The following is an 18671-nucleotide window of genomic DNA, read 5'->3' as shown; positions in this document are numbered from 1 at the left end:
GGTTCATTTTGTAATTTTACAAATTAAGCCATTTTTGTTCAAATTTGATATTTAAGTGCATATGGCTAGCAATTTTAATAATAAGGCTGAAATTTAATTGACACAATTTGGCGTGGAAAACTGTGACACTTACTCGCAATTCTACCCACTTATCCAACAGTCTTCTATTATTGAACTCGCATAGGAGTCCGGATTTGGTGATGGCGTAAGTCGAATCTCCCATTTCTCCTCTCCCACAAGCGACATCACAGAAATAATTATTGCGTTGTTCCCCAAGAATGGCTGACCTTCCCATAAGCGGAACAGGTTCTTTGTACTAAAGAGAAAGCAATCAATAATTAAAATTCATCCACATTAACATTTACATGCAAACAATATTGAAATATATTAAGTACAATAGTTAATTATTATACAGTTACTGGACTTTCGACTTATGAATTTACATAAGATATAAAAATTACAACCTTTATTTAATAATCAATCAGATATTTGTACAAAAAATTACTAATTACATCTTTCTCTTTATATTACTTGGCTTTAATAGTTATGATAAGCGTTAAAATGCAATGTTCGTTCAAGCTGATTCGATACTTAAAAATAAGCAAGTCATTACAGTACTAAATAGAAACAATTTAATTCTCTGTAATCTTTCAGAGAATTTTATTTTGTCTGCAGTTGGGTAACAGGTACCTTCACTATAAAAGTAAAGAACAACTTCAGCATGTTTTGATTTTTTTTCTATCATACTTTTAAACTCAATTTTCCTTAATTTATATAATAATTCTCCCAAGTTTTAACTGAAAAACTGTTCAGTCTTACGGAGAATATTAAAAAAAGTTGCCTTCTATTGCCGACAATTTATATAAATACATAATAGATATGTTTGTTACTACGTAGTGAACTGTCTTAAAGTCGTTAAAGTGTGCAAGGAAACAGGATCACCTGAATGAACTTATTACCTATTTTCATATATTCTTTTCTCAACACCTGTTTTATTTATAAATTCAGGACTATAACTTTCGCCCTCATTAGAGATTAGAAAGGATAAGCTTGTGTCTTGGGATAAAAGAAGGTAACTACAGTGTGTCCGTAAAGTTACGCAACCCAAATTTGATTGTCTGTATCTTTTGAACCAAGAACGATAAAGACATGAGACTTGAAACAAATGTAAGCGTGTTCTATGTTGATATTTTTGAGATCATGACCAATGTTGGAATTTGTAAAATTTTCATGTAGTGACGAAAAAAATACCGGAAGTGTAAAATAAAAAATGTACAAAATGAAGAAAACCAATATTCAGTTGTAGAAAACTGATTTTCTGCGGGTGAATCCCTGAGTATATGTGCAGTATGCATGAACATTTATCCATTGGTGCGAAAATGTGACAAAGTTGATGCACTGTTGCCATGCAAATAGACAATTTAATGCAAGTCCGTAAAATGTGTTTTTTTTTTTTTTTGGCAGAAACGCGGCCCCTGGCAACACTGTTGTTGTAAAATTACTGCAACAGGTATGTTTTGGGTTAATTAATGATAAGCAATGAAAATTTGTGCATAATTGATAACTTGAGATTTTATGTCTGCTGCCAGGTGGGTATTTTTTATCGCAAATGTTTGAATAAAAACTCTAGTTACAAATTATGTCCAAATTCTCATTGCTTATCATTAATTAACCCAAAACATACCTGTTGCAGTAATTTTACAACAGTGTTGCCAGGAGCCGCGTTTCTACCAAAAAAACACTCATTTTACGGACTTGCATTAATTGTCTTTTTGTATGGCAACACTACATCAACTTTGTCACATTTTCGCACCAATGGATAAATGTTCATGCATACTGCACATATACTCAGGGATTCACCCGCAGAAAATCAGTTTTCTACAACTGAATATTGGTTTTCTTCATTTTGTACATTTTTTATTTTACACTTCCGGTATTTTTTTCGTCACTACATGAAAATTTTACAAATTCCAACATTGGTCATGATCTCAAAAATATCAACATAGAACACGCTTACATTTGTTTCAAGTCTCATGTCTTTATCGTTCTTGCTTCAAAAGATATACGCAATCAAACTTTGGGTTGCGCGACTTTACGGACACACTGTATAAATACAGGAAAATGCTTACATGATTTAATAACTGAGAATAAAAATAACGCAAAACGAACTCACAACATGGAGTATTGAAAAAACACATTTTATGGGAAGAACCCTTCCTTTACGAGCAATGCACTTATATTAACCTTATCTTATTATAAAGTGTAAACTCATACTCCCAAATGAAGGCAGAAGATAGATGCTCGTTAAAATCATTGAAATTGTATGCAGTTTATTTTCTTTCATACAAGAAGCTTACGCACAATGCAAGAAAAAAGTTTTGGTATCAAAAACTATGGCTTTTAATACGTATAAATAAAATTATAAATTGTTTCCAAGAATTTATCTTTAGCTCTTTTCATTAAAAATCCTACCGCTCAAATCACAATGAATATTGTCTTATAATTTCTTTGTAATCTTGAGCTGTAATAATAATAATAATAATAATAATAATAATAATAATAATAATAATAATAATAATAATAATAATAATAATAATAATAATAATAATAACAGGGATATTTTGAGTGGTGCTATCTCAAAAATAAGTGCTTTTGCATGTTTGGCATCTATAATTGTAGAGCTACTGAATATATAACTTAAAAAAAAAAATCAGAAAACATTATTTTGTTTGCTAATTTGCTTGATAAAGCAATTAAATAATTAGCATTAGAGTGATCACCAATGTAACTACAGATGAATTACTATTCTGGGCACGTCATAAATATCAGTCAGTGTCTATCCTACTAAATAAACATTTCATGATACATAAAAATAATAGTCATGGCACTGATTTTTCATCTTCCCTCTACATATCAATTCTGCGTTATATACTTGAATGTAATTTGATTTCTGATGCCCACATCTTTACTAGTTAATAAACATTTACCCATTATTATACAGATTTAGGTTTGGTTTCAGTACTTGAGAATAAATAAATAAATAAATAAATCGTACCTTAGAGCTGCTCATTCAGTGGATATCTTAAAGACGACTATACATACTCAAAAATATACGCCAAATAAAATGGTAACAATGAATCCAAAACAAGAACAAAGAAGTGATTTAGGGTGAAGTTTAAAACTTTCAGTTTCATATTATTTCAAATATATCGAAGTTATATAACAATTTGATTTATTATTATTTTACATATTGGAAACGAACGAATTACTTGTTGCTGTTAATAGCAGAATAAACCATGTTAATAATTATTATGATTATTATTTTTCTTTGTCACATGAATACTCACGGTTAACTGAATCTCTTCTATTAGTTTCTGTTCCTTCTTTTCTTATGCTTATCTAATCATTATAGAAGGTATTGACAACTGAAAGTATCATGGTACATAAATGATGTTCAACCATTGTGGCCCAGTAAACTGAATTAAATGAAGAACAATGTCCATTCATATCGATATCAACACAATTGAAGCAATATATTTTACTTGCTTAAAAACTGATCTCAAATAATACCGTTAAGCAAATCGTAATTAGATATTAGTGTCTACAATTTTACATATCTGAATTCATTTAATTTTACATTTTGGTCGTAATCCACTTACCTTTGCTGACCTGGAATATTCCAGGTACCAGAATTTAACATGGCGATTCCCAACGGTAACGAAGTAGCTGCCATTTTCAGCAAACGACACAGCCTTAACTTTAGTGGATACTTTATTTGACGCTACTTTCACATTGCCTCTCCAATCCCAGACATTAACTATCATGTCATGTTGGGAGCCGACTGAAACCACGTATTTGTGGTTTGGTGAGAACGCCTGAAAATAATAATAATAATAAAAAAAAAAAAAAAAAAAAAGAAATTCACTGAGAGTTAACATTTGCAAATACACAAACCAAAATATGGATATTTACATCTGAATTATGTATAATGATGATAATAACAATAATAATAAATTTTTCGAACAATTCGTTTTTCATACTCGAGAAATTGTACATACTTTGCATTTGGTGAGTTACTGCATTTGCTTTGTAGAGTTGCTCATGTTATGTTTACATGGTGTTATTACATGAAATAGTGTTGGAAGTTGGAAAGGGAGGTTTTTCTACATTACGTTAAAAGCGTTACCAGAATAAGAGCATTACAGATCTATAGACATACCCCTTTCTTAGTTTTCTTATTTTATAGGATTATTGTGTCTGACGAGTAAAATAGAACCGCAAAAAACAGTAATGTGGTTCGATATTTGAAAAACTATATATAAAATATTAAAATTCTGTAGAAGAAAACTATGCTATAGCCATATAGATGTTAATGCTTCGAAACTCCTATATTCTTAGAGGAAATTAAGTTAGTAGTCATATGGATGGTTTAATGTTTGATCCCGTGTTAAAAGTTTTACATATTCAACGCTGAATTAACTCCAAGTATGCACACGACTTCCTTCACACAAATTTGATTCGATTCACCTAATCCTTTTTGTTTTCTTCTGGGGAGCACGGTGGCTCAGTGGTAGAGCGCTATCTCTGGCCAAGTAAGTTTGTGGTGGACAACATCGTGTTCGTTTTTTTTTTTTTTTTTTTTTTTTTTTTTTTTTTTTTTTTTTTAAGTACTCCCGTTTCCTACCATTATCAATCCACAGACCCTTTCATCATCATTAACTTGCCTTACTCATCCGTCTTCCATAGTCTAAAGGACATAATTGTGGGGAAGAGGAGTTAAACAAAGATTTTATTTCACTTTTTGCTGTCTTCTGAACGAATATCCGATCATAGCACTAGTAAAAAGTAATCGCGCTTGCATAAATTTCTAATTGAATTTTTTTATATTAATTTGAGAACGCTGAATACAAAGAAATTATTTCTAAACCTATGCGTTCATGGCCTCACGAGAAAAAAAAAAAAAGAAAAAAAAGAGAGAGGGAGAGTTCCAAGTACTGCTTATGTCAACAGTAAAAAATACCCACGCTTCGACACATTTTAATTGCGTTTTTTATACTAATCTGAGAGTGCTAAATCCAGTTGAACTATTTTTAAACATGTTTGTCCATGCGGACAAGTAAAATAAAATTTCGAAGTTGGGATACACATCTTTGTTTTATTGAACATAAAGAAGGGATTCATTGAATATGTCATACTACAAATCATACATACGGGGTGGCCCAAAAGTATATACCCCTGTATTGATCAAGTATAACATTCTAGCTTATGGGTTTATTTGCTTCGGCTTTTCCGGGCTTAAGGCATAAGTAAAAAGACATTAAGAACAAATAATAAAGAAACTAAGTCCATCTGATGAATAACAATAAGATATTATATAAAAAGCAATGAGTTGATCAGTACGGGACTGTATAACTACTTTTGGGCCACCCTGTATATGAAATCAATGCTACTGCATACATCGCCAGCCGAAATTACAATTTCTAGGGGTAAAGTAGAAGTAACAATCAATGAATTGTACAATCCACCTACACAATTATTTTTAATGAAAGAACAAAGAAAAACTTGCTAATTAAAATGCAAAGGCATAGTTTTATTCATGTTAACACGTAACCTTAAAAAAATGCATTCATTTCTTTATATGCAGTCAAGGACAACGTGATTGAAGAATTATTTGAAAAGAATTACTTGTTTCTTCCTACGTATACGCATATATGAGTGTTCTGTAGATTTTTACTTTCAAATAATATGTTAAAGGTTGAATTGAGACAATTATTATTATACCTGAAGAATTAAAAAGTACTGAAATAATTTTCCCTTACAGTTAATGAAATGAAATATGTAAATTAACAACTTTGTATAATGAAATCCTCATTTCGCAACAATTTAACAATATTTCGAAATATGAAAAAGTTTTATCAACACGGAATTAGAACATGTTTTATGGTTCGTAATAAATACACTTTCATTCAAACGATATTAATCTGCATTCATACATTCCTGTAAATAGCGGTCGGTAGCTAATTATGTTAGGATTGAGTATTGCTTAAGTTGAATTTATTAAATTGTTACTAGCTCGGAATTTATATGCATCACCTCATTTCAGAAACATTGAATCCTCCAAATAACATTATCTTACAAACCTGTGTGTGTGTGTCGGAGAGAGAGAGACAGAGAGTGATCTACGCGTAAATCGAACTTGAGACTACGTGCAACAAATTAAAACAAGATAAGCAACCAGCTCTCCTTATTTTCACATAAATAAATTACTATGGCTATCGTTCTTGGCAACGCTGAGATTACAAGGACATGTACTTTTCTTATGATTTCAAAGCTTATACAATTACTAATTTTAAAATAAAAAGAAAAGTAACTTAAATATAATGAGTTCCCTCTACATAGCGTGAGAACTGCAGCCACTCCTGCTAATTTACAATATTCCTCAAAAACACTGTCATGAGTACAGTCTGAGAAGTGCGAAATGAGTGGAAGATTTCATTGAACCTTTATTCTCCCACTCTGTCAACACGAAGACAAAAAAAATTAATAAGCGCTTTCAGTGATATGCACAAAAGAGAACTATAAAATACACAAGACAGACTACGTTTAAAGCTCTCACGTCATCGAGAGTGTTAATGTACGCATTCTATACGAGGACATACACCATCCAGGTAAACAAACCGAAAGATTATTTTATATATGAGACAGGGAGAATTTTCTTTCCTTCAAATGTTTGTTCAGCCTTACGACAAGTTAACGTCGTTGAGACACTCCTATCTATATGTAAACGGATGCTACTCCCTCCTTATGCATGCTAATACAAACACACGAAAGAGTGAGGGAACAATACCCATATTACGTAACCATTTGTTAAGTTTACTACACCTGCGAGTGCTCAATTGTCTGAATCACGTGACATTCCAATTTTGAAGCCTACTCTTGGAGAATTTCAGACGTGAAAATGGAAACTTCAAACTTCTGTTTGCGACTGATATATATTACTAACTCGTTTTGTACTCATCAGCACGCAAGTCTGCAGCCTCAGGTAATGCGGGTCATGTAGTTCTGTGGAAAATGTAGATCATTGTTCTTTCTTATATTTGTACTTAAGTGTATTAAAAAAACAAACAAACAAACAAACAAACAAACAAACAAACAAAAAAACAATTGGCTTAACGGCCTGAGCCACTCAACACCATTTGTTAGCGGTTGGTGGAACTACGTCCAGCCTAGCGACGAATTCGTGGTCAGCGCGTCGCGTCGCCCTATCGCGAACCGGCGTATCGGGAGCTTTCTAGATCTAGTGGCCCGTCACATCTTATATCCACGTGACTTCCCAGTTTGCCTCACGACGCTGGGTACAAACAATGGAAGAAATCTCGATCAAATCATTGAAGATGTTAATTATGATTTTGGATGGGGTCCGATATTCATACAGTTATAGCTACATTTAAATCCACTCCATCACATGGGTCTGCTGTATTTCAATGGATTTTTGGTATGCGCGGTCGCACCAGAATCAGCCTCACGCAATTTGCCATTCCGTGCAATAAAATCATTTGTCGCCTCCTTTCTAGAAATAACATGCCTTAAAGGCCACGATGAAGTACGTTACCCAATCATCATAACATTAATGAAATCAAGATTCATCAAATAAGAATATCATCATCATAGGTATTCTGCCTTTATTGGCAGGTCACTTGCCGCAGTTGAGAAGCTTCCATGCTCCACGGTCCTCCGCTAACTTCTTCGTCTTCGCGTATGATCTTTCTCTTTTTATATCATCCATTAATTATAGTCTCCTTCGCCCCCTCCCACTCTTCCCCGACACCATACCCTCTAGGACATCCCTCATGATACAATCTCTTCTTAGGCAATGTCCCAACCAGTTTCTCTTCCTCTTCCTAATAATATCTAAAAGTGTTTTTTCTCATCGTTTTCCTCTCTACCCAACTAATTCTTTCCATCCTTCTTCACACCCACATTTCGAAGGCTTCCAGTCGATTTTCATCACTTTTACGTAATGTCCACGTTTCCGCCCCAAACAGTACAACACTCCACACGAAGCATTTTATGTCTTTTTCTCAACTCTTTATTCAAGGTCCCACAAAATAAGAAGAGGAGTTGAAAGTCAATGAAAATGTGATGTACTTACAGTATGTTTGTTAGTAACTTTGAACTTCAAATAGGTCTATGTATTTTAAATAATACATTTTTAAAAATACGTATATTAGTTTGGTATACCCTTGTGACTTTTTTTTTTTTTTTTTTGCCTCCCCATATAAATGTACGTGTTGCACATACGGTAAAGCTGGTCCTGTACATTCAAGCCCAATGAGGGAAGTTTGAAATTAATGGAGTCAAAATCGTTCTTTATAGGGTCAAGACAGCGTTCTTCCTCGGGGTCTTCCCTTGACCTTTTTCCATTTTATTTTACAAATTAAGTCATTCATATACCTTTTAACACTCAAAGTTTAAAGACCATGCACTTATGTTTACAAATATTTTCGAAAATTTATGAAGATTTCAATCAAATATCACGAGACTGCGCTTTAACCAGAGAGGGTTTAAAAATGATAATGAATAAGTGGCGCATACTATCACCAGAGGTACTAGTAGTGAGAATAATTATAAAAAAACAGCATTCGGTGGCCAAAAGACGTACTACGTTCGCTGCAGAAAAAGACTTGCGTAAAGAACCATCTTAAGTAAGATTCGTTTGTGAATACCGTCTGAAATTGCGTGTGCTCTTGAGAATGAGTCCGAGTGCAGGCTCCCGTCATCCTTTACCATCGGATGCCATTTGCATTCACATGTCCGTACGTAGTATCAGGATACAATATTTGAGAAAAATCAAGCGGCCCGCCAACTGTGAAGACCAACTGCCATCAGGTTCCTACCGGCAAGAAACATCATAGCTGCGAATATTTATCGTCATAAGTGTCTGGCGACAATGCAATGAGTAAGAAGTGCGAGATTGGTCAAATTCTTTAAGGATGGTCGGGAAAATGAATAACCCTAGTATATTTCTTCAGCTGTTACACACTCAAGTTTGTTGCACGATACTGTATTTAAATTGTTTTGATAAGAAACATCTGGCTAGATGGGGCCAAACAAACATTTATCGGAAGAATGAATTTATAAAGTTTCAAATAGACGAAAGCTGACGGTATCCTGTAGTGATTAGAGGAGGCCAAAACACGGCAACATCTTTGATTGACCCCTACTCACTGAGTATAAATGACAACTTGTTTTAATTTAAAAGATTGTAGATTGTTTTTAAAACTGCGAGTAAAATGAACTGTAAGACTACCAATCTGCAACCAAATCTTTTGTTCGTAACAGACGACTGAAGTACGACAATACTTAATGAGAACAACACATTACGATGGCGGCACGAACGATAGCACCAGCCTGCTATATTTACTTTCAGCAATAGTTGTTTAATTAAAAAATAGTTAACGGCTCTGCGAGTGAACAATTGCTGTTACAAAAGAAAGGTATACTTTTCTTCTGTCATCCACAAACCCACTTCGTCACGAAAGAAGGGCATTTGCATTATACACTGTTGCCATATTTACAGACAAAAAACTGCTAAAAAGAACAATACGCTCAAAATTTACGGTCATAAGATATAAATTTCTTTCTGCAATCTACGGATATAAATATACTTTTTGCTTAATTTTAAATCTCAATTTAGGAACATGAAACTCCTGTCCTTGAAGCGCAAATCAAGCGGATTACCTTGTCTAAACAACTTACGAAGACAAATCTTTCAGAATATCCGTCTTCCTGAACAGGACAAGATAGAAGAGAATATATGCATGGAAAATAGGAACATTAAAAGTAAATGCACACCGAACCATTTCCTATTTGGAAATACTGGAACAACACGGATTTTCTTACTACTTCTTTGAACTAATCCGCTGCTTGAAGAATTGCAATCCAAAGAAAGACATCAACATAATATTATGTTGCGAAGATAATGACTACAGAGTCATGTTTATTCGGAAAGGTATGAATGTACCGTACGCAAGTTCCAAGGGCATAGTCATTTAAAAGTAGAAGTACAAACATTGTGAACATACGATAAGAACACAAAAGCTCTTAAATAAATACCGCGAGTCTTTCAAGAATCCAGAAAGAAAATATGGTTCCTCCCTTATGAAGAAAGGATCTAGGCTATAACAAGAAAATTCATTTTCAACCAACGTAGAATGTTTTAATGTAACTAAACATACACAAAGGAACTTAATTTTTATAGTCTATGAAGGATGCTAAATGGAATTATCAAATAAATTAATACACGTTGAATTTTACAACTTCAATGCATACAAATGAATTTTATTGTCAAAACATTAAATTGTATCGAGTGGATTTCACAAACTACGTATCAGTTTAATAATAGCTAAACTGGGAAAATATATTTAATATCCGTTTAATGTGAGCCGTATGAAGAGAAGTCTTAAAGGCAATAACATTTTCCGACCGATCTATAAGAATTTGGAGCACAAATTGAAAGTGAGGTTACTGATACACTTTATATATTTATTTTTTTTTTTTTGTTAAATAGTGTCTAGACTACAATAATAAGAGTATCCTTAATCATTTTCACATACTTTGCTCAATTCTTTCTCAAATCATTTCGAAGAAATTCATAGTAATACAGAGGTTCGTAAACTTATACAGTGAGTATGTATATGCTTTCTTAAACAAAAGATTCTACCTCACATCCAAGTTACTGAAAATAGGCGTTCCATTTTCATTAATCAATCAATCAAGCTGAAAAGGGAGTGAAGATGATATATTCATCCGAGTTATAACTACAGCATCATACTAAAGCTAGGGCCATTTCCCTAATTACAAAGATATTTTAGAATTATTAAACTACAACTTAATCCCTCAGTCATTCGCGTACATACTTTAGAAATCTTAACAAAGGATATTAAAATAAACTCTTTTAGGACAGTCAGTTCTTTAATATGGTCAAACAATTCTTAAAACTTACTTTCATTATCAGACACGTGTTAGTATGTACTCTGCCCTGTCGCGACAAAACGCTGTAACTTTGGCGGAGCAGTTTTGAGAAAAAGAGCCATAAAGTCGCCACAGACCGGCTAATTTCCTACTTACATCGAAATTCTCTTTGGTATATTTTCAAAAGTATTTGACTCAGCTCAATGCTGGGGCTGGTGAACATAAATATCGGTGGCGGGAAATTCAAAAATGCTTATAGCGACAAAACAATGCAACTCAAGTTACAGCGTTTTGTCGCGACACGGCAGTACTATTTTATGAAAGCAACATTAGCTAACGTAACACTATTTCTACTCCACTTTATTGTATCTAGTAAAGTGGTCCACAACTAGAAAATAAATTAATGAATGGGGTCTCTGATAGACTAGAAGAAATTCAAACTCTTAACTAGCATACGTATTCGGCGTCTAGCAATACCTATAATTGGAGTTGCGTTGATTTTCAGTTAAACGTCCCGTTCAGCAACGAGGTTATATGAGACGTAGATCTACTGATTAACATGGAATCCGCACCATATGAACTCCCACCGGGTATCGAATCCGGGTCTCCCACGGCAAAGGACCTACACTTGGACTGCCTTCTAACTGCTGTTAACGTGGTTCACGAAATTACTGTTTTTCTTAAAAGATACGACGGCCTAACAGACTAGAGGTAACCTCTGCAGTGAGGAGTTCGTAGTTCAATCACAACCAAGTGAATTTTTGTAAAAATCTTGTTCCTAAGTTTCCTCGAAGCTCTCCAATTTCTTCAATCACCATTCACTTGCGTTTACCATTATCTCCTTTACAGTATACGACATACAGATGGTGATAAGAAAAATGGCAACACGTCAGATGTATGGGTTGGCAGTGGTGTCGTGGCGCCCGCAGCGCCGGACCGCAGGTGGTGGTGTGTTAGGTCGGTCTCCATACTACGTCAGCGCAGTGGAACAGCAGTGTCCAGTGGCTACAGCAGACGGAGGTATTGTAAAATGGGAGAGATTTTCAAAGACGGCAAATTGTTGGTGCGCGGTTATGTGGAGTGAGTGTGACGGCAGTGGCTACTGTGTTAGGTGTGTCGCGTGGGACAGTGTCGAAGGTGATGACGGCCTACACAACACACGGGAAAACCACATCGGGGAAGCGGAACAGTGGGCGGAAGAAAATCATGAGTGACAGGTCACGCCGGGTATTAAAGCGCATTGTCACGCAGAACCGTCGTGCCACTGCGGAGCAAGTGACGGAGGAACTCAATCAGCACCTCCCCCACCCTTTTTCGAGAATCACAATCCGCCGCGAATTACATGACATGAACTTACGGAGTCGTGTTGCACGGGCCAAACCGCTTATCAGGGACCATAACGCTTTCGCACGCCGCAAATGGTGCCGCGACCATGCAACTTGGACCGTTGAGGACTGGAAATGTGTGATATGGTCAGATGACTCATCCTTCACCCTATTCCCAACCACGGGCCGTGTTTATGTGTGGAGAACGCCCAAAGAAGCTTATGATCTGCAGTGTCTCCGCCCAATTGTGAAATATGGCGGCGACTCGGTGATGCTGTGGGCCGTCATATCACGGTTTTCATTGGATCCTGTGGTCACCCTTAGCGGACGAATCACTGCTAACTATTATGTCGTAATTTTAGGAGACCACTTGCATCCTATGGTCCGGATGTTGTTCCCGGACAATGACGCCATCTTCCAGGATGATAATGCACCCATTCAGACAGCTGGTGTTGTTGCAGCGTGGTTTGAGGAACATCGCGATGAAGTTCAACACCTCCCCTGGCCCGCCAAACCCCCAGATCTCAACATAATTGAACATCTGTGGTCCGCCTTGGAAACACGACTCCGGCGACGATTTCCACCTCCATCCTCTCTCACAGAACTGGCCGATGCCCTGCACGAGGAATGGTACAAAATTCCACTTGCTACCAATCACGACCTCTATGCCTTCATCCCACGTCGTATCAAGGCTGTTCTGAAGGCGTAAGGTGGCCCGACACCATATTAATCTGGTAAGTTGCAATTTCGTTCAGGTGTTTCCATTTTTCTGATCACTATCTGTATCAGTTAAATATTTATTTATTCGATATTTATGATTAAAAGGTTGTTTAAAATGAAATATTAAAAAGTACTTTGTAAACGAGAGTAAGAAAATTCCAGTTAAAGACAATATAATAAGTCACTCGCTCCTATGCAAAACTGAACCCGTCATACGATCTCAAAATATTTCCAGTTAGAGCTGAAGATTAATCTAAAGGCTACAATTGCAGACACATGGAAACTAAATGAAATCACCAACTTTAGTGTTGATGCTTGGGTTTGACTCAAGTTCAAGCTCACGTCATTCGCATTCTTTATTGATGGCTAGGTCCAAATCTTATGCAGTTTCGACGCTGGAAATAGCCCGGCCGGCCATCAACTACAAAATAAATAACGAACAACTAACGAACGAACATCAAAATGCTGTAACGTAATGTTATGAATGGAAACGCCCACAAATAAAAATAACTTAATTGAAAATGAAATATATTTAAATATCTGCTTTTCTTTATAATATCAAGCTTTCTTTTATAATACTGACAAAGATATTGCACGATCCTGAAGAAAGAAAAAAACTGTACGCTTTTGTTATATTCCATAGTTTTTGAACGACGAGTAATTCAAGAACCCTTTCCAGTCGTTTACACTGTGCAATTAATAGCAAAATAATATCCTTACTCCCACCTAAAAATCGAGTTGAGTGAGTTTAACATTCCTTTCACCAGCGAGGCTATATGAGACGAGATCTATTGATTAACGCAGAATCCGAACCCTTGTAGGATCCGAACGTAGAATCCGACGAGATCTATTGATTAACGTAAAACTTTTTAAAGCTCCAGCCGGGAATCGAACCCGGGTCTCCCACGCTAAATGCGCGTACACTAACCACCTAAAAAAAGAGTTGAAACCACAGATGCCACACATTATTACGGATATATATAAATTTCACTACGAGTTCTGTGACTTCCACAAATAAGAAAAATAACGATGGTTTCCATAGATGGTTGATATAAAACATCCAGCAGGGGCGGATTCAGGGGGGGGGCGATCGGGGTCATTGTCCCCCCTAGAAGGGGAAACTTTCTTATTTTATATATAAATAAAACCCATCCCAAAGTTTGGAACTCTTAAAAGTAGCTACCCCCCCCCCCCAGAAGTCCGTCCTGGATCCGTCCCTGGCATCCAGAATACCGTACTATTACTCGAACTACTAACACCAAACACTAATAGCTAATGGAAGCTAAAACAACAAACATCAATACACTCTGAAAATTATATATTCATATACGTATTTTCGTTGAGCTCGTAGCTAAGATAGCATCTAAGAAGAGAAAGCATCAAATATCTTTATTAATAAAATTTCGTACATTGTAACAACTGTATAATTTTCTCAAAATACAATACGAAGAATTTGTGATACAGAATACTTTTAAGAATAATAATTTCTGGACAACACTGAACACAGAGAATAGTTTTGGCTTTTACAAATCTAAAATATACTAGATGTCAACTGGGAAGATACAATTGCAACAACACTTCAATTTTATCACAGAACTTACAGTATTTTCAGGTTTCTCATCAAAGTGACGACTGGATACGTCCTGCTATCACCGAAATCTACTTATAATATAAAATACAAAACGCTTTTGATCAAACTTCAATCTAAATTTCTATCATCGCAGAAATCATCACTCTTTCTTCCTCACAATTACATGCACTACTTACTCTGTATTGTAGTTGAATGAATACTATGCATATCAATTTCAACAGAATTGGTAGTTTTCTTTCGAAACCACAGTTTATTCTTAAGCGAATCTGCTCATCATCAAAAAAAGTTCCTTCTAGGAATTTCTTGAAATGGTTTCAAAGATAGCTGAAAGCTTTAGTTTTTTGCTTCATTTAACTACAGAGGTACTTTACGAGTGCTCGAAATGATATTTTGGTTAGAAGCTACCTACGCTAAGTACAGTAACTGGAAATCAAAGTAAGGTCGAGTGGCTAAGTGGTAGTGTTCACCTCTGGTGCATAAGATTCTTGGTTCGATTCCAGCTTGCGCCAAGTGAGCTTTGTTGTGGAGAAACACAGTGTGCGTGGGTTTTCTCGGAGTTCTCCCGTTTGCTCCCATTTTCTTCATTCATTTCTCATCATCACCGACTCCTTTCGCCTAGCTGGCATAAGCGTAAGATGTAAACTTAGAAAAGAAGGAAATCAAAGAATTGTATGATGAAAAAAAGTCCAGAATTTCAAAGTGAAAATATTCTTATGACCGAGAACTATGCCTAAATATAACTGATGTCGTTCGTATGTTTATTCAATCTACATTGATAGAAATGTTTGATTGCAGCCTGACGCCGAATACAAACAGAAGATAAACTTAATTCTGCTAGTTAATATTTGTGAGGGCTGTAAATAGGGAAAGCTATTGCTGTGTTCGGAAATATTTATAGATGGTGGAACTGGCATTTGTGTGCTCACCACCATTCAAGTTTTGTGAGATGAGAGGAAAATAGGTTGGTCTGATACGCTGTAGTGTTCCTTTGACACGGATTTCATTTCGAAGAGTATAGCGGGAGAGATCCTTCGATAGTGCGATTTTCTTTTTTAATATTAGTTACTAGCAGCGTTCACCCCGCTTCGCTGCGGTCACCCTGGAACGCAATAAACTTTGTTACTTAGATAATTTTTACTTTTTCGCTTTCAAGTGATATGATAAAAACCATAGAAGAATGTTAACATTATATCGCCTGCCATTTATGTTAACCCGCCGAGTGACACGGTCATGTGGGTTGCATATAAATACGGTTAGATTTAGCTATGATGAGCTAACAAAGGATTTGTACGTTATGGACACTTGAATGGTCAATTATCTCAAGACACTGGTAATTAAAAATTAAAGTGATATGATAAAAACCATCTAGGGTCCAAATCCTAATAACCCCCCAAAAATAAAAGAAATTGGTTCAGCCGTATTAGCGTGATGAGGTAACAAAGGATTTGTGCGTTCTCTTTTATATATATAGATTAATTTTTCTTTTTGATTCTCACTTTCCTTTGAATGATACATTTCTTTGGGAGGAGGAGGTGCAAGGGAAGGAGGTATCTTATCTTTTGAAGGACCTGTATTTACATTTTCAATCTTACAGATAATAATGGTGTGAATACACTTGCGTGGTGTGAATGAGGAGAGCCCAAGAAAAACCTCACTCAGGAACGCTGGCCCAAAAAGACTTTTACACTTTTCCGACTGAGTGTTGAGTCCCATCGTGGCTAAGTGGTTAGGAACGCACCTTTGCCGTGGGAGACTCGGGTTCAATTTCCGGCTGAAGCTCATGTGGTTCGGATTTCACATTAAGCTGTAGTCTACGTCTCATATAGCCTCGCTGCTGAAAGAGACGCTAAACTAAAAATCAAATCAAACCGACCGAGTGTTCCCATCGAGAACGTCGCCCGGGACCGCTCGCATTTTCTTCACGTATTAGAACAGGATGGACAACAGCACTTTCAAATTCAGTTAAGCAGAAATATATTTAAACTTGCACCACGTTACTTTTTGGGAGGGAGGGGCGGTTCCGAAAGCAGTCTAGGGCACTAAAGTGTGTTAAGGCGAATTTAGAGGAGCGCTAATAACCAACAGATGGCAGCATATTTCCCTATCTTTCCTATCTAATGTATTTTGTAGGGAGAGAGAAAATTTGCAATAATTCAATCAAATTCAAGAGATGAATATTAAAACTTTGTCCAGAGACAAGCTGAATCAGTAATTATCTAAAAATTACATAGAATATTCTGCATCTTTTACATTATTATTATTATTATTATTATTGAGAGAGTTCTATCTACTGAAAGCATATTTCTGAAGACTAGAATTGAATGCTCTCTACAATGAATAAATTAAAATAATTAGATTGTTTACGATTTATTTCTTAATTATTTGTTTACCTTATCTCTAGATAAAGCTTGAATACTGATCTTTTAAATTTAATTGAATTATTGTAAATATTGTTACACCTTACAAAATACACTGGAAAAGTAGGGGACACGTGCTGCAATCTATTGACGATAGTTGAGCTTTTACTCTCACTTTAATCTGACCCTGGTACTCCGTGTAACCAAATGGTAATGTGTGATATGGAGTTCATTTCTGGTGCGCGAAATAGTTTTAGGCGTTGATCCAAAAATCCTGGGGCAGGACTACAATCGACCAATCTTTTGTTGTGTGACCCTCCCCGCTGCTCTAGCGGTTAGTACATGTATCTTTCGTGCACAGGGTCCGAGTTCAGATTTACCTTGAACTGTAGATCTGTCTTATATAGCCTCAGTGTTAAAAGGGGTGCTAAAATGTCATTAATCAACCTTTATGGTCTGAAATGGCAGGGGATTTGAGAAACTCACCTGATGGTCGTAAGAGCACTTTACTTGTCTGTCAGTCAGTGTGAACTTTTTCTTTCTTTCTTTCTTTCTTTTTTTTTTTTTTTTTTTTAATACTAGGACTTCTCTAGTTTAGGAAAATATATATTACTGGTGAAAAAGTTCGCATGTATCTAACTACACAGAGATTACACTATTTCAATCCATTACCATCTAACAGCAAGGATTCTCTATACGAGTACATAACGCAATATTGTACTGACAAGAAGAATTATTCACTTGTTGACCCCAATTATGCGTAAACCCGCCTCTCATCGCAATCTCCTTCATGGTTTATTATAGTGATTTATCCTTTCCTTTGTGGACTAATAATATGTAAAATATATGTCTTCGTTTGCCACTCTCATCGACCTGATTCGACAGTTGTTATATAGTGGTAACTTGCATTTGTTTACGCAGTAGTTCGAACGTGTCACTCTTTGCAAATGTACTTAAAAATACTATACCAATACACAAAAGCAACTTGAAAAAAAAAAAAGCAAAATTGTGTAACCAAAATATTTGGTTACGCAATGCACTGTTTCTGCGATGCAAAGACAGAACATCGAGAAAGTGCTTGCAGATGGCCTCGAACTTCCATGTTTAACTGGCAATTTAAAATGCTTCTGCCTCCAAGTAGTGAGTCCTTGGTAAGCAACACTCCAAGTATGCGTACTTAATCGACAAAATCTTATTGTATTGAAAGCTCTATCGTCATGTGACTATGAATATGTAACAAATGTAAGTTCCATTGATATATTCTCACGAAATGTTAACACAATTATGCGTCACTACATACAAAAAAGGTACATAACTAATTTTACAAATTTCGTGAAAGTGAATTTTACAAGTGAAATCTTATATGTAGTCTGCTATATGCTATCAAGCATATACAAATTCTCAGGATGTAATATTTCATGTAGAAAATGTTCAGGAAATCTCTCGAACATGGTCTAAGCATATTCTTTGAAGATAAACACAAAAACATTCTGAGCTGCAGTTAGTTCAATTTGTCAATTAACAAATATTTCAACCTTTTGAACCTCTAATTGACACATGATGTAAGATAAACCGTGACAAAAATGCTATATTTGCTGCTAGATCAGTCTGTGAACAACCTTCACCACTAAGTTACAGTCCCGACCTGACTTACAACGAATTATAATGCTATGCAAGCATATACTCATGTTCTCAGAAATGTAA

General features: G+C 35.6%; 1 protein-coding gene across 7 annotated transcripts in view; it reads right to left on the bottom strand.

Moving 5' to 3' along the window:
* Wdr62 (WD repeat domain 62) overlaps window positions 1–18671 on the bottom strand; it is a 439571-nt gene that overhangs the window by 82246 nt on the left and 338654 nt on the right. For all 7 annotated transcript variants that reach the window (XM_081728141.1, XM_081728142.1, XM_081728146.1 and 4 more), the window contains 2 exons: window positions 3660–3875; window positions 134–316 (listed from right to left, as the gene is read on the bottom strand). In XM_081728141.1, the coding sequence (XP_081584267.1) occupies window positions 134–316; window positions 3660–3875 (399 nt within the window). The remainder of the gene's footprint in view (window positions 1–133; window positions 317–3659; window positions 3876–18671) is intronic.

This window comes from Thermobia domestica, chromosome 10 (assembly GCF_964235325.1).
Source record: "Thermobia domestica chromosome 10, izTheDome1.hap1.1, whole genome shotgun sequence".
Classification (NCBI taxonomy): domain Eukaryota; kingdom Metazoa; phylum Arthropoda; class Insecta; order Zygentoma; family Lepismatidae; genus Thermobia; species Thermobia domestica.
This window is presented reverse-complemented; position numbering and strand designations above follow the sequence as displayed.